We start from the raw sequence: 22,249 nt of genomic DNA on the forward strand, positions 1-22,249 counted from the left end.
CACGTCTAAAAGGCAAAAGTATGTAAATTGGCTGCATTCAGTTCAGTTTACATTTCATGTGGGGCTCCCATGTATATCTGGACACCATACATATGACTGTCGACTGTCCGGTCCGCAGTATTGTATGTATACACCATATAAGTATTTGAAGTCCATCGGCTGCCTGGCTGCCTCCACTGTTTTTTGGAGGCAAGTGAAAAGGAAACACATCTGCTTTCCAGCTGTCGCTAGTCGCTGTCAGCTCAGCAGACGAGACCACGAGACGAGCAAAAGCAAAGATACTTACTTGTCTTCCAAATCAAGCAAAAGTCAATGTTGTCTTCCGATTCCGAAGCTTTTACCTTTTACCATAGACAAAAAGAATGAAATATTTAATTCTTTTTGTCTATGCTTTTACTAAAGATGGAGATGGATACAACTTCAGTATCCTATTAGTCAATGGCTTTAGCCAGGCATTGATTGACTGTTTACCTACCCGAAGGCCGACCTGACACTGAAGTGTGACTGTGACAGTTATTTTTACCCAAGTATTAAACAAGTTAGAGTAAACATTTTTCTGAAATAATTTTGCACACTTTATTTATTGAACTAGAATTCGGTGACTTTTGTGAGATTTCTGAACTGCAATGCATACTGTGCTAACCTTGAGTTTAAATTGTGTAGGTCAGTAGGCCTAGTGTACAATCTATTGCTTTGAAGAACAATAAAACAGGCTAATCCCGTTTCTCATCTGGATTTGTCTGAAACTAAACTACCCTAGCTAACCCTAGCTAGGCCTATATTATCATTTTGCAAAATGACTTCTATGGCAGAATGCTTGACAATTTGTTCATTTTTAATCATACCATTTATTTATGAAAAAAGTAAATCTTTTAGATACTATTTTAAGTTCTTTATTTACTATTCTTTTATTATGTTAACTTCATTAGCAGTCATTCCAATCATGTTGTGGAGGAGCAGGGATGTTCATAATCTCATGTAAGTACTTATAGTAGGATGATTCTAGTTCATCAAAAATGGGGACTCCCTATTTTGTTGACCCAGGGCAACAAATTTAATACATTTAGCAAATTAACTAGCCTACACTTAGAATGTAGATAGGGCCTAGGCCTATTTAAATGAAAATTGGAACGAAGGTATTTTAATGTGTATTCTATACGTATGTAAAGTTTGTTAATGTATAAGTGGGGTCAACAAAATAAAATTAGCTACTTATTTATGGCGGTTTTCTTGTTAATAAAATAGGTAAATATTTTTTAATCATTATTAAATTACCTTATTACCAAAGCTGCGTTGTTGACCAGCATAGCTGGATAAACTGCGTAATTTTTTTTAAATATAAATATTAATTAACTTATTTACAACAAAATAGAACTTGTATCTTTCAAGAAAATAAATTTTAAAGTTTCAAAAATAAAAATAAAAACTTGGCGGGTGACTACGGAGGTGATTGTGCACTCTACCATTTGTCATCAAAATACTCTCTCACGGAGTAAGTTAGTATGCTCCTTGAAGAAGCCTATCTCGTACAACCCTGGCAAACTTTTTTTCTGAAAGACTGCTGATCTCTGGGGGGAGCTTGTTGAACAACTTCCAAGAAAAAGCAGGAAAACGGCGCTGTGTTGGTGTTCCCGTGAGGCGGGATCTAGGGATGTCAATTTTGCTTCTGCTACGTGTATTATAAATAGCTGTGAACATCTCTGGTCTTTAGTAGCTCAACGTTCGACCTGACGTGTACAAGGGAGGAGAATATATACTGACCAATAACAGTATGCACCTTTAGCCGTCTAAAGATTGGCTTACAGTGTTCCAAAGGAGCGCTAGATGTTATGGCTCTCAAGGCAGATTTTTGTAGTCTGACCACTTCATCACACCCTGAAGCATGGCCCCAGAGAAGTATGTAATTTTACATAAGTTAGGCCTAGGTATGTTTAGAATAAATGTTGTTAAAGGTATCCTACATTCGTTTCAAGTATCATGAAAATATCTACATTCTAGCTTAAGTTTGGTTATTTTGCTAAGTTTAAATGTAACTTAGGGCCTATTGAATTTGTTGACCCGGGACAACAAAATAAAATAAGCTAGGCTCTTACGGCAGTTTTTTGATAATAAATTACTTAGGGCCTACCGTACTTAAGTACCGGTACTTAAATATTTTTTAATTGTTACCAAATTTTACATATACGTGTATAATAAGGTAGGTAGCCTATACCTTAATACCTTAATACCTCCTTCTTCGTCTTTTACCCACAATGTGGGATTGACAGCGTCACTTTAACACGGTTACTAATACAAAAAACAATATTTACAACTATTTACATACTTCCGGCAGGCTACAGGCTTCTTAAATCGTCCCCTAAATACTCTGAAATATCGTAATAGGCCCGGCTCTTGATGAAAGTGGTTAACACTGCCTCAAATGTTTTTAAGTCCAACAACTGGATATGTCGTGGCAGCTTATTGAACAGACTTATGGCTGACACACTATAACTAGCCTGGGTCCTAGATAGTCGCACCCTTGGTACATCAAGCTGATGGCGCTGCCTGGTGTTATACTGGTGGACGTCAACACGAGTGGTGAAGGTTGTTATATTAGCCCTAACGTGCACCAGACAGAGAAGTATGTAGTGGCCAACTACAGTAAGCACACCAAGTCGTGCAAAGAGGGGTTTGCAATGAGCACGATACTCACTCCCAGTAATAATCCTTAATGCACGCTTCTGGAGCCTAAGCACTTCAACAACCTTTGGCGAGTGTCCCCAGAGAAGAAGACCATAGCTGACATGGCAGTGAAAGAGGGCATGGTACACCATCACCAAATATGCCTCCGTTACACAAAATTTCAGCTTGAAGAGGCGGAAACAGATCCGTGAGAGTCTGTTGGTGGTCTGGTCAATGTGATGTATCCAGCTGAACTTCCCATCAAGAACAAATCCAAGCAATTTAACTGGATCTTGAACACCAGGCTGATCTCTGGAGAGGCTGCAGATGATGTGCTGCGTCTTATCCTCGTTTAGTTGGAAGCGGTTTGCCAGAAACCAGGCAGTTGTATCTTCAAGACGCTGTCTGGAGATGGCCAAAGCTTGATCGATGTTCGTACCAGCTGACAGGAGAGAAGTGTCGTCTGCAAACATGAGGGTAGTGCCAAGGTTGTCGAGATCGTTGATCATGATGATATGTTGCTAAAACATTCGTTCCAAGTGTCATGTATAAGTTTATAGGCTACCTACCTTAATTCTATGTAGGCCTACTCTACCTGTTTTTGGCGATTGACCTGGGTCAACAAAATAAATTTAGTTATTTACGGTGGGTTTTTGTTAATAAAATAGGTAAATACTTTTTAATTGTTAACTTACCAAACTTTACATAGGCTACATAACTTGTAGAATACAAGTCAATACACCTTCATTCCAAGTTTCATGTAAATATTTAAATTCTAAGTAAACTTAGTTAATTTGCTACTTAACCCTCCGAGTGTCATGCGTCGCTGCAGCGACGCGTAACGCACTTTGTATAGTGTCGTGCGTCGCTACAGCGACTCGCGAACACTGTTTACGGCGAAGGCTCTATGACTAACTGAATCGGACTGTACTGGATTGAGTTAGGTATCGTTCTTTCCGTAATATTCTAAGCTTTCTCCAGAGGTCTGTCTCTAAGCACTATTCATTTTAGTTCCGAAAATATTGTAGCAGACAGCTGACTGAGCTGACGTGCGTGTATTTGTAAACAGCTAGGTTACCCTCGGACCGATGACTGATGTGTTTTATTACATTTATCATTGTTTTAGTGTTAAAAATCAAAAGTAGTGATATACGTGGTGCATTATAAGAAGATTTAAGTGGTTTTGAAGTGCTGGTTGATGATCCTGAAGAAGTAGGTAGTGATATTGATGTAAATTATCAGCCAGATTCCTAGCTATGGTTGGGCTATGCATTCTTAGCTAAACGCTATGTACTGAAATCTGTTTTTGGCCCATAACTTATTTATTTGCAAATCTACTTCCTTATATTATTATATATTTGTAATCCTCATAAAATTTAGAACAAAGTGGCTATTTTCAAATATTTATAGGCCTATAATTTATACAATTTCATTGAGCGCAAACTTATTTTTTTTTTTTAATTTTCGAAATTATACATTTTTTTTTACCTAAAAAAATTTTTTTAAAAAAATCTTCCTTATGTTTTATATATAATATTGAAGCCCAAGATTTTCCAAACAAAATGGTATATAGAACAGTATAATTAACATTGTTTTTAAGCTTCTCAGATCAGTTTTAATAAAACCTTGCAAATGAGCAAAAAATAGGCTGACATTAAGGCCAAAACACGTGACACTCGGAGGGTTAAATGTATTGAATTTGTTGACCCAGGTCAACAAAATAGGGAGTCCCTCAAAAAGGTATCATAGCCTAATTTAAATAATAAATCATTTTTTTTATTGTCTTATTAACTTATTCTTAGTTTAACATGAGTCTCTGGCGAAGGTGAATTGATGTCAATTAAGAAATTATTGTAGACTTATTCTATCATGATAGCCTTAGTTAATGCATTTTTTACCCTTAGAGCGTGGGCTATAATAGGCTATGTATTTTTGGAGATGTATCTTCATATCCAGTTTAAATCACAACCACAGCAAATAAGTTATTTAGGCCTAGGCCTATTTCGCAACATTTTACATTTTACATGTCTAAGTTAGAAGAGTAGGTTATAACTAAAAGGTTGTAATTTAACTTAATAAACTGTACAATGTATTTGAAACCCCTAGGCGCCTAAGTTACTTGTGTTTAACTAATATGACTACAGAGAAATACACTGTAAAATTTATCCCAAAGAAATAAAGCCATTTATTAACTTATAGTTATAATACGTTGATCATAGGCTAGATTAACTTAGCATAACTTACTCGAGCGTTTCCAGACATCACACATACCTAGATTAAAAGTTATACATGAAGTCCCGCACAGGTTTAATATGTTCTGAATGATAACAGATAAATCATAAAATTTGGTACGGTACCCTACATCCTCTGATCCTCCAGTAATAGAAGACGTGAAGAGAATGGATTCGGTCACCCTGGGATGAATGTACAATTTCATACTTCGAGAATCCCGATTTGGAACGTGGGACTTGTGCATTCACCATCAGTGTAGTAATATGGTATTTGTTTCCTAATATTTTTAACCAGTGCAATTTTTGAGATAATTATTAGGAAAGATAAAATAATTGTAGAAAACTCATGATAAGTTAGGCCTAGGCCTACAGTACTTAGAAAACATACTTGATAACAGACGTTCTAGTGAGTATAAAATATAAGTTAACAATTTTACCGCATTATTTTAGGCTTGCTTCAAGGATCTGCAGACACATATCTAGGGTGTTGGGGTTGCATTGGGAAGTCACTGGGAAGGAATACCTAGAGAAAGACGAAGCATGTGTCATCGTGGCCAACCATCAGAGCTCTCTTGATGTGCTCGGTAAGTTTTATTCTAGCGACACAAATAATTTGAAAAACATGCAAATAGTTTCTTAAAATTTTAAGCTAGAAAAAAAATTATATCAAGTAACAGTAACTGTAAGGTCCCAAATTGGACCTAGATTAAATTTTAAATCAGAGCGGGAAATGTTACCGGCAGTGTCCACCCGCCGCACTAGTAGCGTCTTAACCCTCCAAGTGTCCATAGTTTAGGCCTTAATGTCCACCTAATTTTGGCGCATTTGCAAGGTTTTATTAAAACGGATCTGAGAAGCTTAAAACAATGTTAATTCTAATGTTCTATATACCATTTTGTTTGGAAAATCATGGGCTTCAATATCATACATAAAACATAAGGAATATTTGTTTCAAAAAAATTTTTTAGGTAAAAAAAAAATTATTTTGGAAAAATTGAAAAAAAAAATTAGTTTGCGCTCAATGAAATTGTATAAATTATAGGCCTATAAATATTTGAAAATAGCCACTTTGTTCTAAATTTAATGAGGATTACAAATAATATATAATCATATAGTGAGGTAAGTTATCAAATAAATAAGTTATGAGTGAAAAACGGATTTCAGTACATAGCGTTTAGCTAGGAATGCATAGCCTAACCATAGCTAGGAATCTGGCTGATAATTTACATCAATATCACTACCTACTTCTTCAGGATCATCAACCAGCCCTTCAAAATCACTTAAATCTTCTTATAATGCACCACGTATATCACTACTTTTGATTTTTAACACTAAAACAATGATAAACGTAATAAAACACATCAGTCATCGGTCCGAGGATAACCAAGCTGTTTACGAATACGCACGTCAGCTGTCTGCTACAATTACGATCGGCTCGGAGAACATACAGCGCTGAGACAGACCTTTGGAGAAAGCTTAGAATATAACGGAAAGAATGATACCTAACTCGATCCAGTTCAATACGATTCAGTCAGTCATAGAGCCTTCGCCGTAAACGATGTTCGTGCGTCGAAAAATCGACGCGTGACACTACACAAAGTGTGTAGCGAGTCGATTTTTCGACGATGGACGCTCGGAGGGTTAAGGACGTAGTGGTAGGGGTAGGGCGAGAGTTCTCCAGGACCTAGGATCAACCGGCACTCGATAGGCCGGCGTGTGGCTGGTCACTTCTCTTCTCTACTCCCTCTAATCTAAGGCAGGAACCCGCGTTGGTCTAACCCACAGAATAGTATAGTAAAGGTATCGTCGTCAGCTCATGTCCATCGATAGTAGCTTAGCTCTACACTTGTCATTAACAACCATAAGTTATAGTTGTTAAAGAACGTATTCTATTTAGTTTTGTTATTAAAATTTGATTGTTAGGGGACGGACAAAACAGCTCACGTCCATCGTAACCGATAGTAGCTCAGCTCTATACTGGTCATTCATAACCATACATTATAGTTGTTACGGAACGTATTTTATTTTGTTAAACTGAATTACTAGGTGGCAGGCGAAAAAGCTCTGTTTATATTACTTCACTTGTTACCAATTTAAATTCTTATTAGGTGACGGGCGGAACAGCCTTGTCGTGATCCGTCCCGTCGTGTGGTCTATTAATTAATACCCATCTATTTAGATTAATTCACTTAAAATTGATTTAAACCTGAGATATTCCCCATGTCACACCCGGGTGAAACAACTCAGGGAACCTAGGACGTAATTGTTAGTCGTGACAATAATTTTCGTTAGTTATTCTTATTTTTGATTTTATTGGTTTTTATTAACCCTCCAAGTGTCCATAGTAATGGTATTAATGTCGGCCCATTTATTGCACAATCGCAGGGCTTTATTAAAATGTATCTTAGAAACTTAAAAACACTCTAAAGTAGGCTATACTGTTTTATATAACATTTTGTTTGGAAAATTATGGACTTCAATGTAATATATAAAACGTTACCAAAAATATTTTCAAACATTTTTGTGGGGTTAACATTTCTCAAAAATTATAAAATAAATGAAACAAATTTATGTTTGCGCTCAATAACTTTTTATAATTTTAGGTCTTCAAATTTTTTTTAAATAGCTACTTTGTTCTAAATTTTATGAGGATTCCAAAAATATAATAATATAAGGAAGTAGGTTTGCAAATAAATAAGTTATGGGTGAAAAACAGATTTAGCGTTAGCTAAGAATGCATAGCCTAACCATAGCTAGGAATCTGGCGGATAATTTACATCAATATCACTACCAACTTCTTCAGGATCATCAACCAGCCCTTCAAAACCACTTAAATCTTCTTGTAATGCACCACGTATATCACAACATTTGATGTTTAACACTAAAACAACGATATTAAAACACATCAGTCATCGGTGCGAGGTTAACCAAGCTGTTTACAAATACGCACGTCATCTGTCTGTCTGCTACAATATATTCGGAACTAAAATGAAAAGCGTCTATAACTTCAGACATCAGGAGAAAGCTTAGAATCTGCTGAAAACAACGATACCAATCTCGATTCAGTTCAATCTGATTCAGTCAGTCCCAGAGAGCCTTTGCCGTAAACGATGTTTGTGTGTCGCAAAAGCGACACATAACACCACGGCAACCGTGTTATGCGTCGATTATGTGACGCTTAACACTCGGAGGGTTAAAAGGTGAAGTAAGCTTTTTAGAAGTAATTTTATTTTGGTGAGCGTAGGTAACGCACTAGCGGTAGTGTTGGTTCACGGCTAACCTATGGTTCTTTCCTTTTGTGACGTTTGATTATCCTTTTTAACTTAACATAAATAAATGATGATAAAAACACGATCAGGGATTAATGGGCTTTAATTTGGGCAATGATGATGACCAATGATTTACTGAATAAATGATAACATCCTATGGTCTGAGCCCAGCCAATTAATAATTTAACTTGAACCCTGGACACACCTGACTGGTAGCAGTTCCGAGGCATATAAGGTGTAGTTTTACCCCCCCCTCGGAATTAACACCTTACATTTATTACTAAACTAGGCCTATTAGCTAACAGCACTACAAAAGTTTTAAAGTCTGTACCAACTTTTGCTGTTTAAACTGTTATTTTTATAGGCCTCATCGAATTGGTTCCAATTATGCGGAAATGCACAATCGTAGCCAAGAAAGAGTTGTTGTACGCCTGGCCATTTGGGCTAGCAGCTTGGTTATGTGGCCTTATATTCATCGATCGACTGAATTCAGACACCTCAAGACAAGCCATAAACGATTCCATCAAGCAACTAAAAAGAGACAAGGTAAATTAAGTCAGATAAGACCATAATACTTTTAACAGTTTGGTTTTAAATTTGGATAACTTATAAGTACTACACTTCCTTTTTAGTTTTTTTGTTCATTTCTTATTTCTTAATTTGTTGTAATATACCGTACTCTTGTTGTTCTTAAAATTGTTTTATAAATTAGGCCTAATAAAATAAAATATAAAACTGAGAGTCTCCTACCTAATAATGACCGGTGTGACAAATCAAAATCCATAGCCATGCATTTACCATCTTGCAAATGTTTACAGTGTAAGTGTAACTATATCGGTTGGATTGAGTTGGATGACATATATTATAATTATCATACATTCTTATAATAGCGCCAACATGTAAAATGCTATCCAAAAAGCTAACCAACTATAACTATTGTGAAGACTTGCAAAATTTAAGGAATTATATTTGAATGGTTTAATCATTTTGAACTGTATAAACTGCAGACAGAGGAACAATAATTTCAAATAAGGATTAAAAATTATTTACTATTAAGTACAAAAAAAATTAAATCACTAGTAGATCAAGGCATAGAATGACTGAATAACAACACGAAAAACAGAAATAACTTATTAATTTTTGTTCACTTGTCCTGGATTCCTAAATGCCTAAAATTAAATAAAAATGGGGATCTGTGTAGCACTAGGAGGATTTAACATTAAGGAGAGGGCACGCGAATAGGAATACACATGTTGTGGTGAAGCCAGCATTAGCAGAACACTAGTGGGGCACGCGGAGCCGTAGAGTGGCAAAAAGCCACGGCTATAACAAGGGGGAGATAGGGAAAAACGTGACACGCGCTGTTTCAAATTAAAATTGCCGCTAAACTAAAACACCTGTGTTATTCAGCGATGGCATTCTTAAAGTAAATTAAATTTCCTATCGAATGGTGTCAATAATTTCAATAAAAATTTATTATTTGTTATTGAAGATCGAAGTTGAAAGAATTGTCCCGGACTTTAAACATATGATTACTTTAATTACGTTTTTGAAAGAAATATGATGCATCTATACAAGTTAACAAGTTATTCGTGTTCCTTAGGAGTTTCTCGAAATAAAAAATATAAATTTACCTATATTTAAAAGTAGTATTTAGAAAATAATTACAATAAAATTCTTTTTTATTTTTCTAGTTTATAAAACAATTTTGATTAAATATAGGTTAAAATGAAAAAAATAATTTGGGTGGTGAAATACATTTAAAATTTGCATTTTTCATAGTTTTCTCGATTTATAAAAACATTTTTTACTAGTTTTAATGCATTTATGGGCTAGGCAGGTGATTTTAAATAGCCAAAGTTAAGAAAAAATTCTAAGCCGTGCTCTCTTTTTTTACGCTAACAGCCGTTACAATTAAATCACGAACATAAAAAGTAAAACAATTTCTTGGCAATAAAATTCTTGATCATATTGAGCTAAATTTGATCTGTTTGCCCGAAGAAATTTGGAGTAAAAAGTTTAAACGTTCAGTAATCATCGCGTCTTCTGACGCCAAAGTGTGTTTATCATTCTTTTAAAGGATTAAAACTTATTTATTTCTATTTCAGAAAAATTTTCAAATACACATACAGTACTGCTCATGATTTAAATTTTGAGTTATGGATAGTATTAAAAAATAATACACAATATAAGTATCCCAGTACGGCGTGGCTTCAACGAAACTACAGCGTGTCCTCATCTTAATGTTTAATCCTCCTAGGTGTAGCAGGGACATTTCTTTACATGATCATAATTAATTGGTTTGGGCTTTCTTCACAAAGTCTAATGCAAAATCGGTATTATTCAAACAACTTGTTATTTTATACCGTACATTTTATCTCCTGTGACATTTCTAACTTTTTTACCATCGATCTACACTTATTTATATAAAACTTCAATTTGAATATTAAATTTGAATTTTTCTATTGTGTTTACAAAATTTGTTGTTTTAAATCTTTTTTTGATCTTTTTATTTTATTTAGCGTATTATTTCTTTACATTGTTTATTTTAAGCACCCTTTTGTTTTCAGAAACCCTTTATGCCACCTTTAGTTGGATGCCTTTGGTGTAGTTTTGGGTAGGTATAACAATTGTTCCATTCAATAATCTCTAATTTTAAGTAGTTTTTATTGCTAGACAAAATCTAGTTTAAACTTAGTTTCAACCCTTTAAAAAGCCTGTTTATAACACAGCATTTGTTTATCTCCTGTTCTTTTTTTAGTAATCATGTAGGCTATTATTTTAACTCTGGGATTATGTTGAAGTTCACAACTCAAATTATTATTAAATACCCTAATAGATTCATTGCTAATAATTAACTTGATCATATTATTAGAGCCCCAAACATACAGTAGAACCCCTCATATCCGACCATGATGGGACAGGGCCATGGTTGGAACGGCCAAAAGGTCGGATATCGGGAGGAGCATAACCTGCAGTCTCAAAGACTTCGGTAATTGTCTCCTGCGATGATGGCAACACCCTTTGAGCAAAGCTTGCAGTCTCCGCAACTTCAGTAATAGTCTCCTGCAACACCAGTGATCGTCTGCCACGTTATCGCCCCAGACAGGAAACAAGTAGACTGTCAGACACTACTAGGTTGGATATCCCGAGGAGTCGGATATGAGGGGTTCTGCTGTACACAATTCCTTTACTCAGGGCCGGTTCTAGGAATTTTTCAGAGTTAAGCAAACACCCGAATCAGCACCACCTAGAATTCCCCCCCCCCCACCCACCATAAACTTAACTTAACCCGATTTGTGAAATTTTTTGGGAAGAACTTTTAGGTTAGAAGAATACTTGCAATAAAAGACTTTTTTCAACTACTGTTTATTATTCATAGAAATTTCACATTTTTACACTTTTACTCATCCAACACTTTAGCAAAACCCAAAGTTAACAATTTATTTCTAAATGTGAAATCAATTTTTACAGGATAACTTGGATAAAATATTTTTATAAAGCCTATGAAAAACAGGTGTAGGTAGATGACAAGAGAGGAATTAACCAGTTAAAAATTAACTCTCCTAGCTTTGATCTGCTCTAGGAGGGGAGAGTGATCAGGGGAAGAAGGGAGGGGGAAGTTTCTCGTTGTGACAAGTGGTGCTGCAGGGCTGCGCGCTTATCTCTAGCATGAGTCATGAAATGAAATCCACAGGCGCCGCGCTGTGTGCTGCCGAGTGTCAGCTCACTACAAATCGAAACTGCAAACCAATGCCCTGATTCCTTGAGTTGAAGTGCTGTACAAGTATTCAAGTGCTGTTGGTACAAACAGAATAAATGCCTTTGTTGTGGTACTTTGGATACTTGAACTATGAGCGAAAAAAAAAAAGTTGTTCACTTGTCAGTAAAGTTGTTTCCAATTTTGTCTTCTAAAAAAAATGGGTCCCGTTTGCGCCACTTTTTTGTGGCGCCATATGCGACCGATTAGTTTGCGTATGGGTTAAACCGGCCCTGCCTTGACTTCTGGTTTGGTCTACTGTAGCTAGTAGCTTGTGTTATAAAATATCTTTAGCACTGGACATTAAACAGTTTTTACTAAACACACCATTAATATGTTCCACGGAAGGAGTCCCCCACAAAGAATATGAAGCGTTTCAGAGGAGAACAAGCGAAGCCCTGGCTTTAAAATGGAGAAAACCATACTCCCAAATTATCGGATGGTTGAGGATCCAAAGCCAGCTTTCCATCATTCGAGCGGTTTCGCTTAGGCTACGGGGAACTAGACGAAAAATTCGTAGTATTCAATTTGAAGATGGTGCAGCAATTCCCCCATTGCTCTATTGAGCTTTCATTTTATTTTTTAAACATTTATATTTGATTGAAAATCATAGTCATATGTTGAATTGTTTGAAATGTATAAATAAAGTTTTGTTGTTACTCACGTTACCATCAAGTCTATTCATTTTAAGGTAATGTTTTTAGGAAAAAGCATTTAGCTTGGATTAGATAAATATATATAATGAAGAAGACACAGCTAACTCACCAGATGAAAGGTTGCAGACGAGTCAAAGAACACATAAAAACACACACATAAAAAATACTTGATATTTCGCCTCTTTCAGAGGGGCTTCTAAAGAAATATCAAGTATTTTTTATGTGTGTGTTTTTATGTGTTCTGTGGTGAGTTTAGTGGTGAGTTAGCTGTGTCCTCTCCATTTTTTATATTTATTTATCTAATCCAAGTCTATTCCTTATAATGTTTAGTTGACATTATCTGTAAGGGTAACATTTATTTCACGTAGTACGTTGTTTTAATAATTTTAGAAATCATTCCAGTGGTAAACATCAAGTAGTTGACCACTCAAAACATTACATCAACTCTCAAAACTCAAATGTAAGAGTATCTTACATAAACAGTACTGTGAATTATAACACAAAACTAAAGACAGCACCAGGAAAGTAGTTTTGTGATAAATTCAAAGATGTAGTTTGAGTTATAAATATAGTTTTGGATAAATGCAAAATTTAAATGTCCATACCTATTACGGAAAGTTATACATCTCTTATTGTACAAAGGTAGTAGACCTGCAGCCTAGATAAGATGATTCCGAGTGGGGGAACTTCCTTCCCCTAGACATTATTTAGTTTTAAGCCTTCCATGTCATATTCATTGTGACTATAATTACTATGTTTTTCCCCCTTAGGTGAAATTGTGGGTTTTCCCCGAAGGAACACGCAAGAATACCGGGGAAATTCATGAATTTAAGAAAGGAGCTTTCCATGCCGCAGTTAATGGCCAGATTCCCCTTCTACCCATTGTTTTCTCACGGTTCTACTTCACACAGAAAGGCAGCAATAAGACTCTCGACATAGGTTTGTATTGTATGATTGGATGTCAAAATGCAATGTTACATATACACATGTATATACATATGTATATGTATATGTATATACATATGTTACCCTTCCCGGACTATAGGCCGATAGGGGGATATGTCCGCTATCATTTTGTGCATAGCGGATACAACTGTTATAGTTGATTATATATAACAATATTAATCTTCGCAAAAACAGTCTTTTATTCAATTATATCTTTAACCGATGTAATACATTTTTTTCTAGAAGAATATAAAAATTTTACAAAATATAACGCATTTATAACTTACAAAAGTATTGCATAGGTAAACTATTTACAAACATTCTAACAAATTGCAGATGAAAAAAGATACATTTTTTTATTAACTTAACTGTTTGTATACAAATTATAGGCCGTCCAGAAAGGGTTAAGGCTAAGCTACTGAAGGAGGAGTGTAAGAGAATAAGATGAAAGATTTATATCAGAATCAGCTATAGTAGACTCCCTCTTATCCGGACACCTTTTACTTGGACATCGGTTTAACCAGACTACACTCGGCGGAAATGACATCTCTTTAACCGGACAATTTTTATCAGCACATTGATTTAACCGGACTAGATCGGCAGGAAGTGGGCAGTACTGAAACGACTGTTCTTGTGGGAAAGATTTGAGACCAGTGATCACGTGTCTAAATACAATGCTCTCATAAATTTAAGTCGAATATCACAGTAAACAGTCCGTACACATCCACACAAACATCCCTTCAAAAACAACTTTTTTGGGTTCAGGGGGCCCAAAAGAGATATATCTACTCTTAAAGCTATTGGGAACAAGCCTTACCAATCATTCAACTGTAACTAAACCACTCATATTTTGAAACTAGATTTTATTTTAAAAGAAATAGCCATAAAAAACCTGCCCTAGGCTGCAACACCTCTATTTTTTCTGAATTTAAAGTTTCCATTTGTCACAGGTCGCATTCTGGTCACAGTCCTGCCTCCAGTCAGCACAGAAGGCCTCACGATTGCTGATATTCCTCGACTGATGGCAGAAACACGTGCTTCTATGATTGAGGTGTTCCAACAATTAAATCATCAGCTACAAACACAACTTGCCTTTAAATCAGAATAAGGCAGTTATGGTTTTTTTAGTTAAAATATTTTTTTTATTTGATGACCATCAAGTTTTTTAATCTAACATTTTATTGCTGTAAATTGTGAAAAAAAATGTCAATGGATCTGGTCAGCAAGTCCCAAATCTTAAAAAGAGAGTAGGCTCTTGCTAACTCAATTTGTTTGAATACCTACTACCAAAGCCTAGTTACCGAGCATTATAAAAAAATAGCCTTTATTGTGAGAGTAGCAAAAATACTACTAAAATAGAGTAAAAAGGCTAATATTAACACACCCAACCTCACCTGATTGCTCACAAACTCTGCCAAACGCACCTTGAAGGATGATTTTGTGAAAGTGTAAAAAAACAGTATCTTCTAGACTATGCTTATTTCATTCTCATTTTTTACCAAGCATTATAAATTATAAAAAATATCTGCACAAGCTTGTAACTCCTCTACTGTCACTACAGTACTTCTAGAAACATCCTCAGAACTTCTTCGTCACAAAAATAAATTCTTAGGTCTTTACTAAACACCTGAATGATAGAAATGTTAAGTTTTTAACTACTATTAGACCCGGTTTCCCCAAAATGGTGTAAACTATGTTTATAATAAACTAGTTTATTTTTAAACTCCGTTTAAAATGTGTGTTCGGTTTCTCCAACATTTTACTGGCTTCGTTTAAGATAAACGGCAATTCGAGCGGTTGGCAATCCTGAATGTGTATTTGTAAGGAATTTTCGGTGGGCTTTGGGCTAGTGTTTCCTATAACCACCAAAGCGCTACGCTACAACTCAGTAGAGCAGACAGCAATGTGCGAATGCAGCTAGAATAACATCACTGTTTAAGGTTATGTTATCAAGTTATTATAAGTTGTTGTCAAATTCAGATTCATTCCATATATTGAAATGGTCAATTCTGTCCCTTATTTTAGTAGGCCCTCTTGTTCTAGGTACTAAAGTGTCATAATCTTCATCTTCTACTTCTTCGGAAATGTGTATTAACTCTTCCGTTTGAGGGGGTAAATAAGTTACTGCAATTAATTAATAGTAGCCTAACTTGAAATAAAATCTAATTTACAAAAAAAAGAACTTAATAAACAATAAATTCAAATATAAATAAAACTTAACTTAAAGCTACCCCTAAACCAAGCCTAATTTCGTCCAAATGAATTCGTAGTTGCTTCAATTATTATTGTTTTAACACCTACTTTTTGTTTTGATTTGAGGTTATGTTACTGTTGTAATTTACTAATTTGAACTCAGTTTATTTTATCCCCAGTAGTTAAACCAAGTCAGGAGGTGGTTTAGTTTGAACTTAGATTAATACCCAGTTTAAATTTGGGGAAACAGAAATCAAAGTTATACTAAGTTTAAATCACCGTTTAACTTAAAACTAAGTTTAAATGAGTTGGGGAAACCGGGCCTTAGTAATTGAATCACTACTCCCACTTCTTTATTATAATTACAAAACTATTATGATAAAAACTGTCACACTTCTCTGTATATGAGGGATGGAGCAAGGCAGTTTGAGTAGATAGGTGTTAATGCTGTCTAACTTGTGACATCTCAATTGTATAAAATTACTTTTGTTGTTGATATAGAAATAAATAAACTGTAAAACAGAAGTTATGTTTAATTTTATTTATAAAAGTTGAGAGATTTTATATGCAAGTAACCTGAGAGATTTATTGTCAATGATAATACTCGTTCTGCTGTCCATTCTTATGTTATGTAGGCTATTTTACTCTTTTTTTATGCACCGTATGGCAGGACTTGAATAAAGCTTCAATTTCATTATAAGAGTTTGATATACTATATCCAAAATACTTTGAATAAAAAACATCCTTAGTAATCTTTTTCTTCACAGTCACCTAGATGGCTGGGTAGATGAGTGCTTGCCTAACAATTGAAAGGTTGCCCAATCAATCTTTCAACTTCATTAATGGAATAATTTACATTTGTATAAGTATGGCCTAATCTTTTTCCTTGCAATTTATTTTATAACTCTTACTATTGTCAACTGATCTCTTAACTCACCAAATAAGTGGAGGTTCCAGAACCTTGTCAAACGGGATTGTCATTGAAATTCTTTAAGTGACCTTTGAAAGTTCACTCAATCAAAGAGGGTTTTGAACTCCCAGTCACTAAATCATGAAAGCTGGAACTCTTACAAAGCAAAACCTATAAATAAAATTACAAATTTCCCTTCTAAAAACAGACACACGAAACATTATAACTGTAAGTAGGTAGGAAAAAAACACACATGAAAGTTTCTTATTTTAATAGGTATAAAAAGCAACAGTAAATTACCATGACTAAGTGATTCTCAAAATGTCAATGACGACACGACTCAACATGTTCGCCACCTTTCCGTGTACTCCACAGAGAATTCTCTTCAACTTTCTAACAAATGTTTCCAAATAAACTGTATATAGATAACAAGGACTAGAACTTTTGTTCTCAAAACAATAAATTTAATTTTCACTGCTACAATACCTTAGGGTTTTTGAAAATTCAAAATAATAGACACCATTAAAGTAAAAATACAGTAAGACTTAGTGTCCTTTACAGTTTACGAAACACAATTCAAATAAGCATTTGGCAACTCCTGAAGATGGTTTGAGCATAAAATCGCGCACATAAGCACAAAGATGTAATATCGAGTTTAACTAAGGCTGAGTTAAATCTCGTCTACAGAACCTAAAATAATTTACAAATTAAATATATCGTTAATACATAAAATATATCAATATTATTAAACATACGGTATAGACAAGGATAGGTTTATACAATAGAACATGTACTGTACAACAAAATCGTGTTGGAAATTACATATGTACAGGTATCTTGCTTTTGATTTCAAAGGGTGTTCTGTGAAACAGCGGTCTTGCTGTTAACTAGTACAAAAACGTGTATAAGGTTTCTACGACTTTCTACTGACAATTTGGAATAAAAAGGAGATTTCTTTCTTGTATGGAATGGATAGGCAAGAAAGATGCATGGCAGTATATAAGCTTTTAAGAAAATTCGAAGAAAAATTAGAAGCAAAGATAAATAAATGTCATGCTTTATTACTAACAAAGATAAAAATATGAGAATAACAAAAATATTTTAGAAATCAAATATAGCTATAATTGTATTTACATAAATAAGGAGTGTAAACATAAATTATATAATAACATTATCAGAAAGACTAACATATTACATAAACAAACATAAGGCCAAAAACACAAACTTGGAGTATTCAATACAAAATGTTAAATTGGTCAAGTCAACGTTAAATATTAGTGCGATAACACAATTTATAATTATTAATAAGACAATATAAAACTATAAAAAACTACTAAGTTGTAGCGACAAGATATGATGGACTATTCGTGTTTTTGACCAAATCCAAACAATATATTTTCAACAAACAGTAGTTAAATATGTATGTGTGTGCTTACCTAATGATTTGCACTTGGAATATGTTTAGTGGTTTTCAATGACAATTATAAATTGAAAATAAACTAAATAGTTAAAGATTGGTCACAAAAGAAAAACCAAATGAATTTGAAATACTACTACACTAATAACTTTTCCTATCACAACAAATTATGAAAAAAGAGGGCAACACTTAATAAAGTATTTATGATGGATACCATTTAATTTAGTTACAACACTTTTTTTGTATTGCTTGACTGTGACCAATTTCTTGAATAGATCAATCATCGAGTTTAAACAATATTCAGTTAGGGCACAAATTCAGAATATGAATGCGTTATAATTTACTCGTGAAATATTTGAAATTAACAGTGACAATTCTCTTTGTGTTTCCATAGATCATATCTGTCTTGAAGTAAGCCACAACTTACAAAACTTAAGCCACAATCAACAATAAAATACTAAAAGAAAAACGTGGGTAAACGGCATAATCTGTTTGTTTGCAAAAGATACAAAATGTCGATTAAAAAACAGGAATGATATAAACAAATCCAAAGTTGTCTATGTAAAAAGTGTCAGTATTGTAGGTTTCAGAAACTTTACAATACTCTTTTCTTAAAGATGAGAAAATACTAAACAAAATTCCAAACACAAAACTGACGAGATCTACATCTATACAGTCGTTTACAAATACTAAACCTAATAGCCGATAAAAATTGCACCATCAAAATCTGTGTTGAGACTGAGTGCGGTGTATCACAAAAGTTGAGTTGTCCTTGAGATTGGTAGGTTACAAACAAAATTATCAGCCACTATCGCCAGCCAGTCCATCAGCCACTTACCTCAGACGAAACAAGACACAATCACAGCGAAAAGTTCTAAGGAAGTTCAGTTCTCTTTTATATCCTTTCACTTAAAAATATTAGATCAATACTTAGGAAGGAAATAAAGGTAAACAAGACTCTTTGGGTGTTTTAAGTAAAAACATCAAAGAACTTTAAATTAAAGCAAAGACATCGAGTTGCACTGATTTTGATGAAAACAAATTTTAGGAGACTTTTTTACTCACAAAGAAACTGCTCAGATAATGGGAAACCGATTATGTTTAAACAAACTAGTCCAATTACTGTTATAAATCGTGGTAAGGTAACGGCCGATCTGACAACATGACTAACTAAACACTCAACCACAGCAACAGTGACACAGCTAACAAGATGTCCTCCCATGGATGTACTGCACTAATCAAAATCACCTGTCAACCACAAATAGTTTAGGTTAAGAAATAATAAAACCAAAAACAAATACATTTTAGTTAGACCTAAAATAGGGAAAATTTGAATGTGGTCTTTGGGTTAAAAAGTTTCCTGTTTTTGACATAAAGCGAATCTATATCTATATCCCTCTTGCTAATAAAAAAAAAAAAACCTTACAATCATTCCGGAGGACCATAGATTTTGTTCTATAAAGTTATCTCAATTTAATGTGGACTCCCTGATAATGATAATAAAACAACAAAATGGAATAAGTAATCCACGACTGCGGGAGATGTTCATGAACAATGGCATTTCCGTGACCGCATGACTCAATGATGGTATCTACAAGACAAACAAATTATAATGAATTTGCGGCGATCGTGAAAGACAATGATGTTTCTGTTACCGTAAGGGATATTTAGATTTTGTGCTGATCGCGGGACAATGATAAGACAGCAAAAGTGATAATAATGTCTACAGACAGCTGCGGCCCTCAGGAGAAGGTTAAAATTTTTCCGCAATCATGGAAGAATATGATTATTTTCTATAGGACCATTATTTTGACATTATTATATCATATACATCATTATATAGGCCTAATATTTAAATTTAAAATTCTAAGATGGTAAGATGGAATGCTCTTACACAAATTTATAAAAACTTAAACAAACTAAACAGTTTGTAAATATTCAAGTAATTTGTAAAAAGAGTTTTGGTCATGCAGGCTTCCTACTAGAGGCCAATAGAGTTCAGAGTAATTATTCGTGTTAACAAAATTTTCAATGGTAATTAATATGGTAACTATTGAATGGGTTTAGACTTAAATTGACTAGTCAGAGTACTTTATTGCTGCATTAATTTTTTCTGAACTTGATAAGCATCCCAGTACCTCAAAAATACTTTATGGAAGAAAAAGAAGACAGGGGTTGGTGTTGTATAACCAATCCATTCAGTAATTGGTAAAACAATAGAAAAGAAAAATGTTGTATCAATTTTTCAAGAATCAGCATCGAGACAAGATAAATTTTTGTATCGACACATTATCTGTTTTTACTTAAGTTTATGACGATTGCCACTATTCTAAAATTGAACCTCAACTTCATACATAACTATTCTCCCTGTAAACGCTTACTGTCCCCCATCATGGTTTATCAATCTAAGACCTAATTCAAATTCAAATTCAAATTATCTTTATTTATATTATGTACAAAACGTACAATAAATAGTGTCGAGCTTATAATTACTATGTACAAATACTTAACCTAAACAAAAAATACAGAAAATAAAACTATCTATAGCTGTGTACATTCATAAAAAGTTCATCTATTGAGTAGATGGGTTTTTCTATCAAAAATTCTTTAAGTTTTTGTCTAAACTTTTTTTTATCCTTAATATCTTTTATTTCATTTGGTATTAACTTTAAAAACTGTACACCGGCATATGAGGGCTTATTTTTATACATTTCTAAGTTGGGTTTCGGTAGAACTATATTATTTTTGTTTCTAGTGTTGTATTGATGGGTTTCACAATGCGTTTTAAATTTTTCCTGGTTATTTTTTACATGTACGATACATTCCAGTTAATAGTTTCAAATTGACAAAATGTTGCTTTACAGACTCGTTATAATCTAGATTTAACATTATTCTTATTGCCTTTTTCTGTAAAACAAGTATCTTATCTAAATTTTTCTGGGAAGTGCCTCCATACACTACTATTGCATAAGAAATGTGATTGGATATGGGCATGAAAAACTATTTTTAATGTTGCTAGGTCACTTAAATAAAACATTCTTTTCAAGGCATAGATTCCAGAATTTACCTTACGCACAATGCTTCCTACATGATGATCCCACCTAAGACATTCATCAATATGGATACCTAAAAATTTTGTACAATCAATTTGATTTATTGTGTTTTTGTCAATAAAAATATGAGGGCTACACTTATTTTTGTTCTGCTTAGTGCTGAAAGAAATAAAATTAGTTTTTTGTGAATTTAGCATTAATTGATTGTTTACAAAAAATTCTTGGATTTGTGATAATTCTATATGAGCTGCTACTTCCAAATCAATCTGACATTTAGCAGATACAATAAGATTAGAATCGTCAGCATACTGTACGAGTTTAGAATTATATATTACATTGTTACATAGACAGTTTGGCATATTCTTAACATAACAAATGAAAAGCAAGGGTCCAAGAATAGACCCTTGCGGGACACCATGCTTTATACTTTGTGTTGCGGAGGGAATTTTTGAAATTATAGCGTTGTTTATATGACTGATTTCTGTAAATTGCTGCCTGTTGGTGAGATATGACCTGAACCACTGCAAAGGAGTTTTTTGAATCCCAAGATGATGTAATTTTTGTAACAGCCTTTCATGTGATATACTATCAAATGCTTTGGAAAGGTCCATGAAAATACCAGCAACACTTTCTTTTTTGTCTATTGATTCTATAATTGATTCAGTAAAATTGATCAGAGCTGTGGTGACAGATTTATTTACCTACCTTCGGGATATCACCAGTTGGCCATGCCAGGCTTGTTGAGGGTCATGAAGTAGATCTGGCAAGATGAACCACCTTTTGCTGACGAAAAGAACACCTGAAACAAAAAATCAGTCATTTGAGTTACAGCCCATCTTTATAAAGCATATGGAATCAAGGATTGTGTGCAAGTTTATGTGAAAAAATTTACACAGATAAATTTGTATTAAAACATACAAACATGCTGTTCGCATGATGCAAAATTCAGTGTCCAAAATTTAAGGGGTTTACCTACTTTAACAGATAACCTAATAGTATCACAGAAAATTTATTCTTCTGTATGGGTAAGTTTACATAGATTTTTTAAATAACTTCTTGATCAGCATTGTAAGTGTTATTAAATTTACGGAAAGTAAATAAAAGAAACGTCGTTATAACACTTAAAACATATATTTACGCTTATTCTGTGCTTA

At 34.0% G+C, this 22,249-nt stretch overlaps 2 protein-coding genes across 6 annotated transcripts in view; one reads left to right on the forward strand and one right to left on the reverse strand.

Annotated features, from left to right (window-relative positions):
- The first annotated feature begins 257 nt into the window (after positions 1–257).
- Positions 258–16,393, forward strand: LOC128992321 (1-acyl-sn-glycerol-3-phosphate acyltransferase alpha). Of its 2 annotated transcripts, none has more exons than XM_054415830.1 (5): positions 258–978; positions 5,343–5,476; positions 8,526–8,707; positions 13,348–13,516; positions 14,473–16,393. In XM_054415830.1, exons 1-5 carry the CDS (start codon positions 797–799, stop codon positions 14,628–14,630), a joined length of 825 nt encoding a protein of 274 aa, XP_054271805.1. In that variant the 5' UTR covers positions 258–796; the 3' UTR covers positions 14,631–16,393. The 2 variants fall into 2 exon arrangements, with proteins under 2 accessions (XP_054271805.1, XP_054271806.1); XM_054415831.1 differs by lacking the exon at positions 258–978 and adding an exon at positions 1,470–1,896.
- Positions 16,394–16,881: 488 nt separating this feature from the next.
- LOC128993521 (misshapen-like kinase 1) overlaps positions 16,882–22,249 on the reverse strand; it is a 72,327-nt gene continuing 66,959 nt past the window's right edge. For all 4 annotated transcript variants that reach the window (XM_054417481.1, XM_054417483.1, XM_054417482.1 and 1 more), the window contains 2 exons: positions 21,801–21,894; positions 16,882–19,290 (listed from right to left, as the gene is read on the reverse strand). In XM_054417481.1, coding sequence (XP_054273456.1) covers positions 21,811–21,894 — 84 coding nt within the window. In that variant the 3' untranslated portion in view covers positions 16,882–19,290; positions 21,801–21,810. The remainder of the gene's footprint in view (positions 19,291–21,800; positions 21,895–22,249) is intronic.

The sequence above is a fragment of the Macrosteles quadrilineatus genome, unplaced genomic scaffold (genome assembly GCF_028750875.1).
Source record: "Macrosteles quadrilineatus isolate MER2022 unplaced genomic scaffold, UCM_ALF_1.0 Scaffold_4__1_contigs__length_99947679, whole genome shotgun sequence".
In the NCBI taxonomy this organism is placed as follows: Eukaryota; Metazoa; Arthropoda; class Insecta; order Hemiptera; family Cicadellidae; genus Macrosteles; species Macrosteles quadrilineatus.

Excerpts from the sequence above, each read along its gene's own strand:
- LOC128992321 (XM_054415830.1), top strand. The coding sequence starts at position 797 with ATGACTTCTATGGCAGAATGCTTGACAATTTGTTCATTTTTAATCATA. Across the intron at positions 979-5,342 it reads AGGGATGTTCATAATCTCAT|GCTTGCTTCAAGGATCTGCA; the intron begins GTAAGTACTTAT and ends GCATTATTTTAG. Across the intron at positions 13,517-14,472 it reads CAATAAGACTCTCGACATAG|GTCGCATTCTGGTCACAGTC; the intron begins GTTTGTATTGTA and ends CATTTGTCACAG.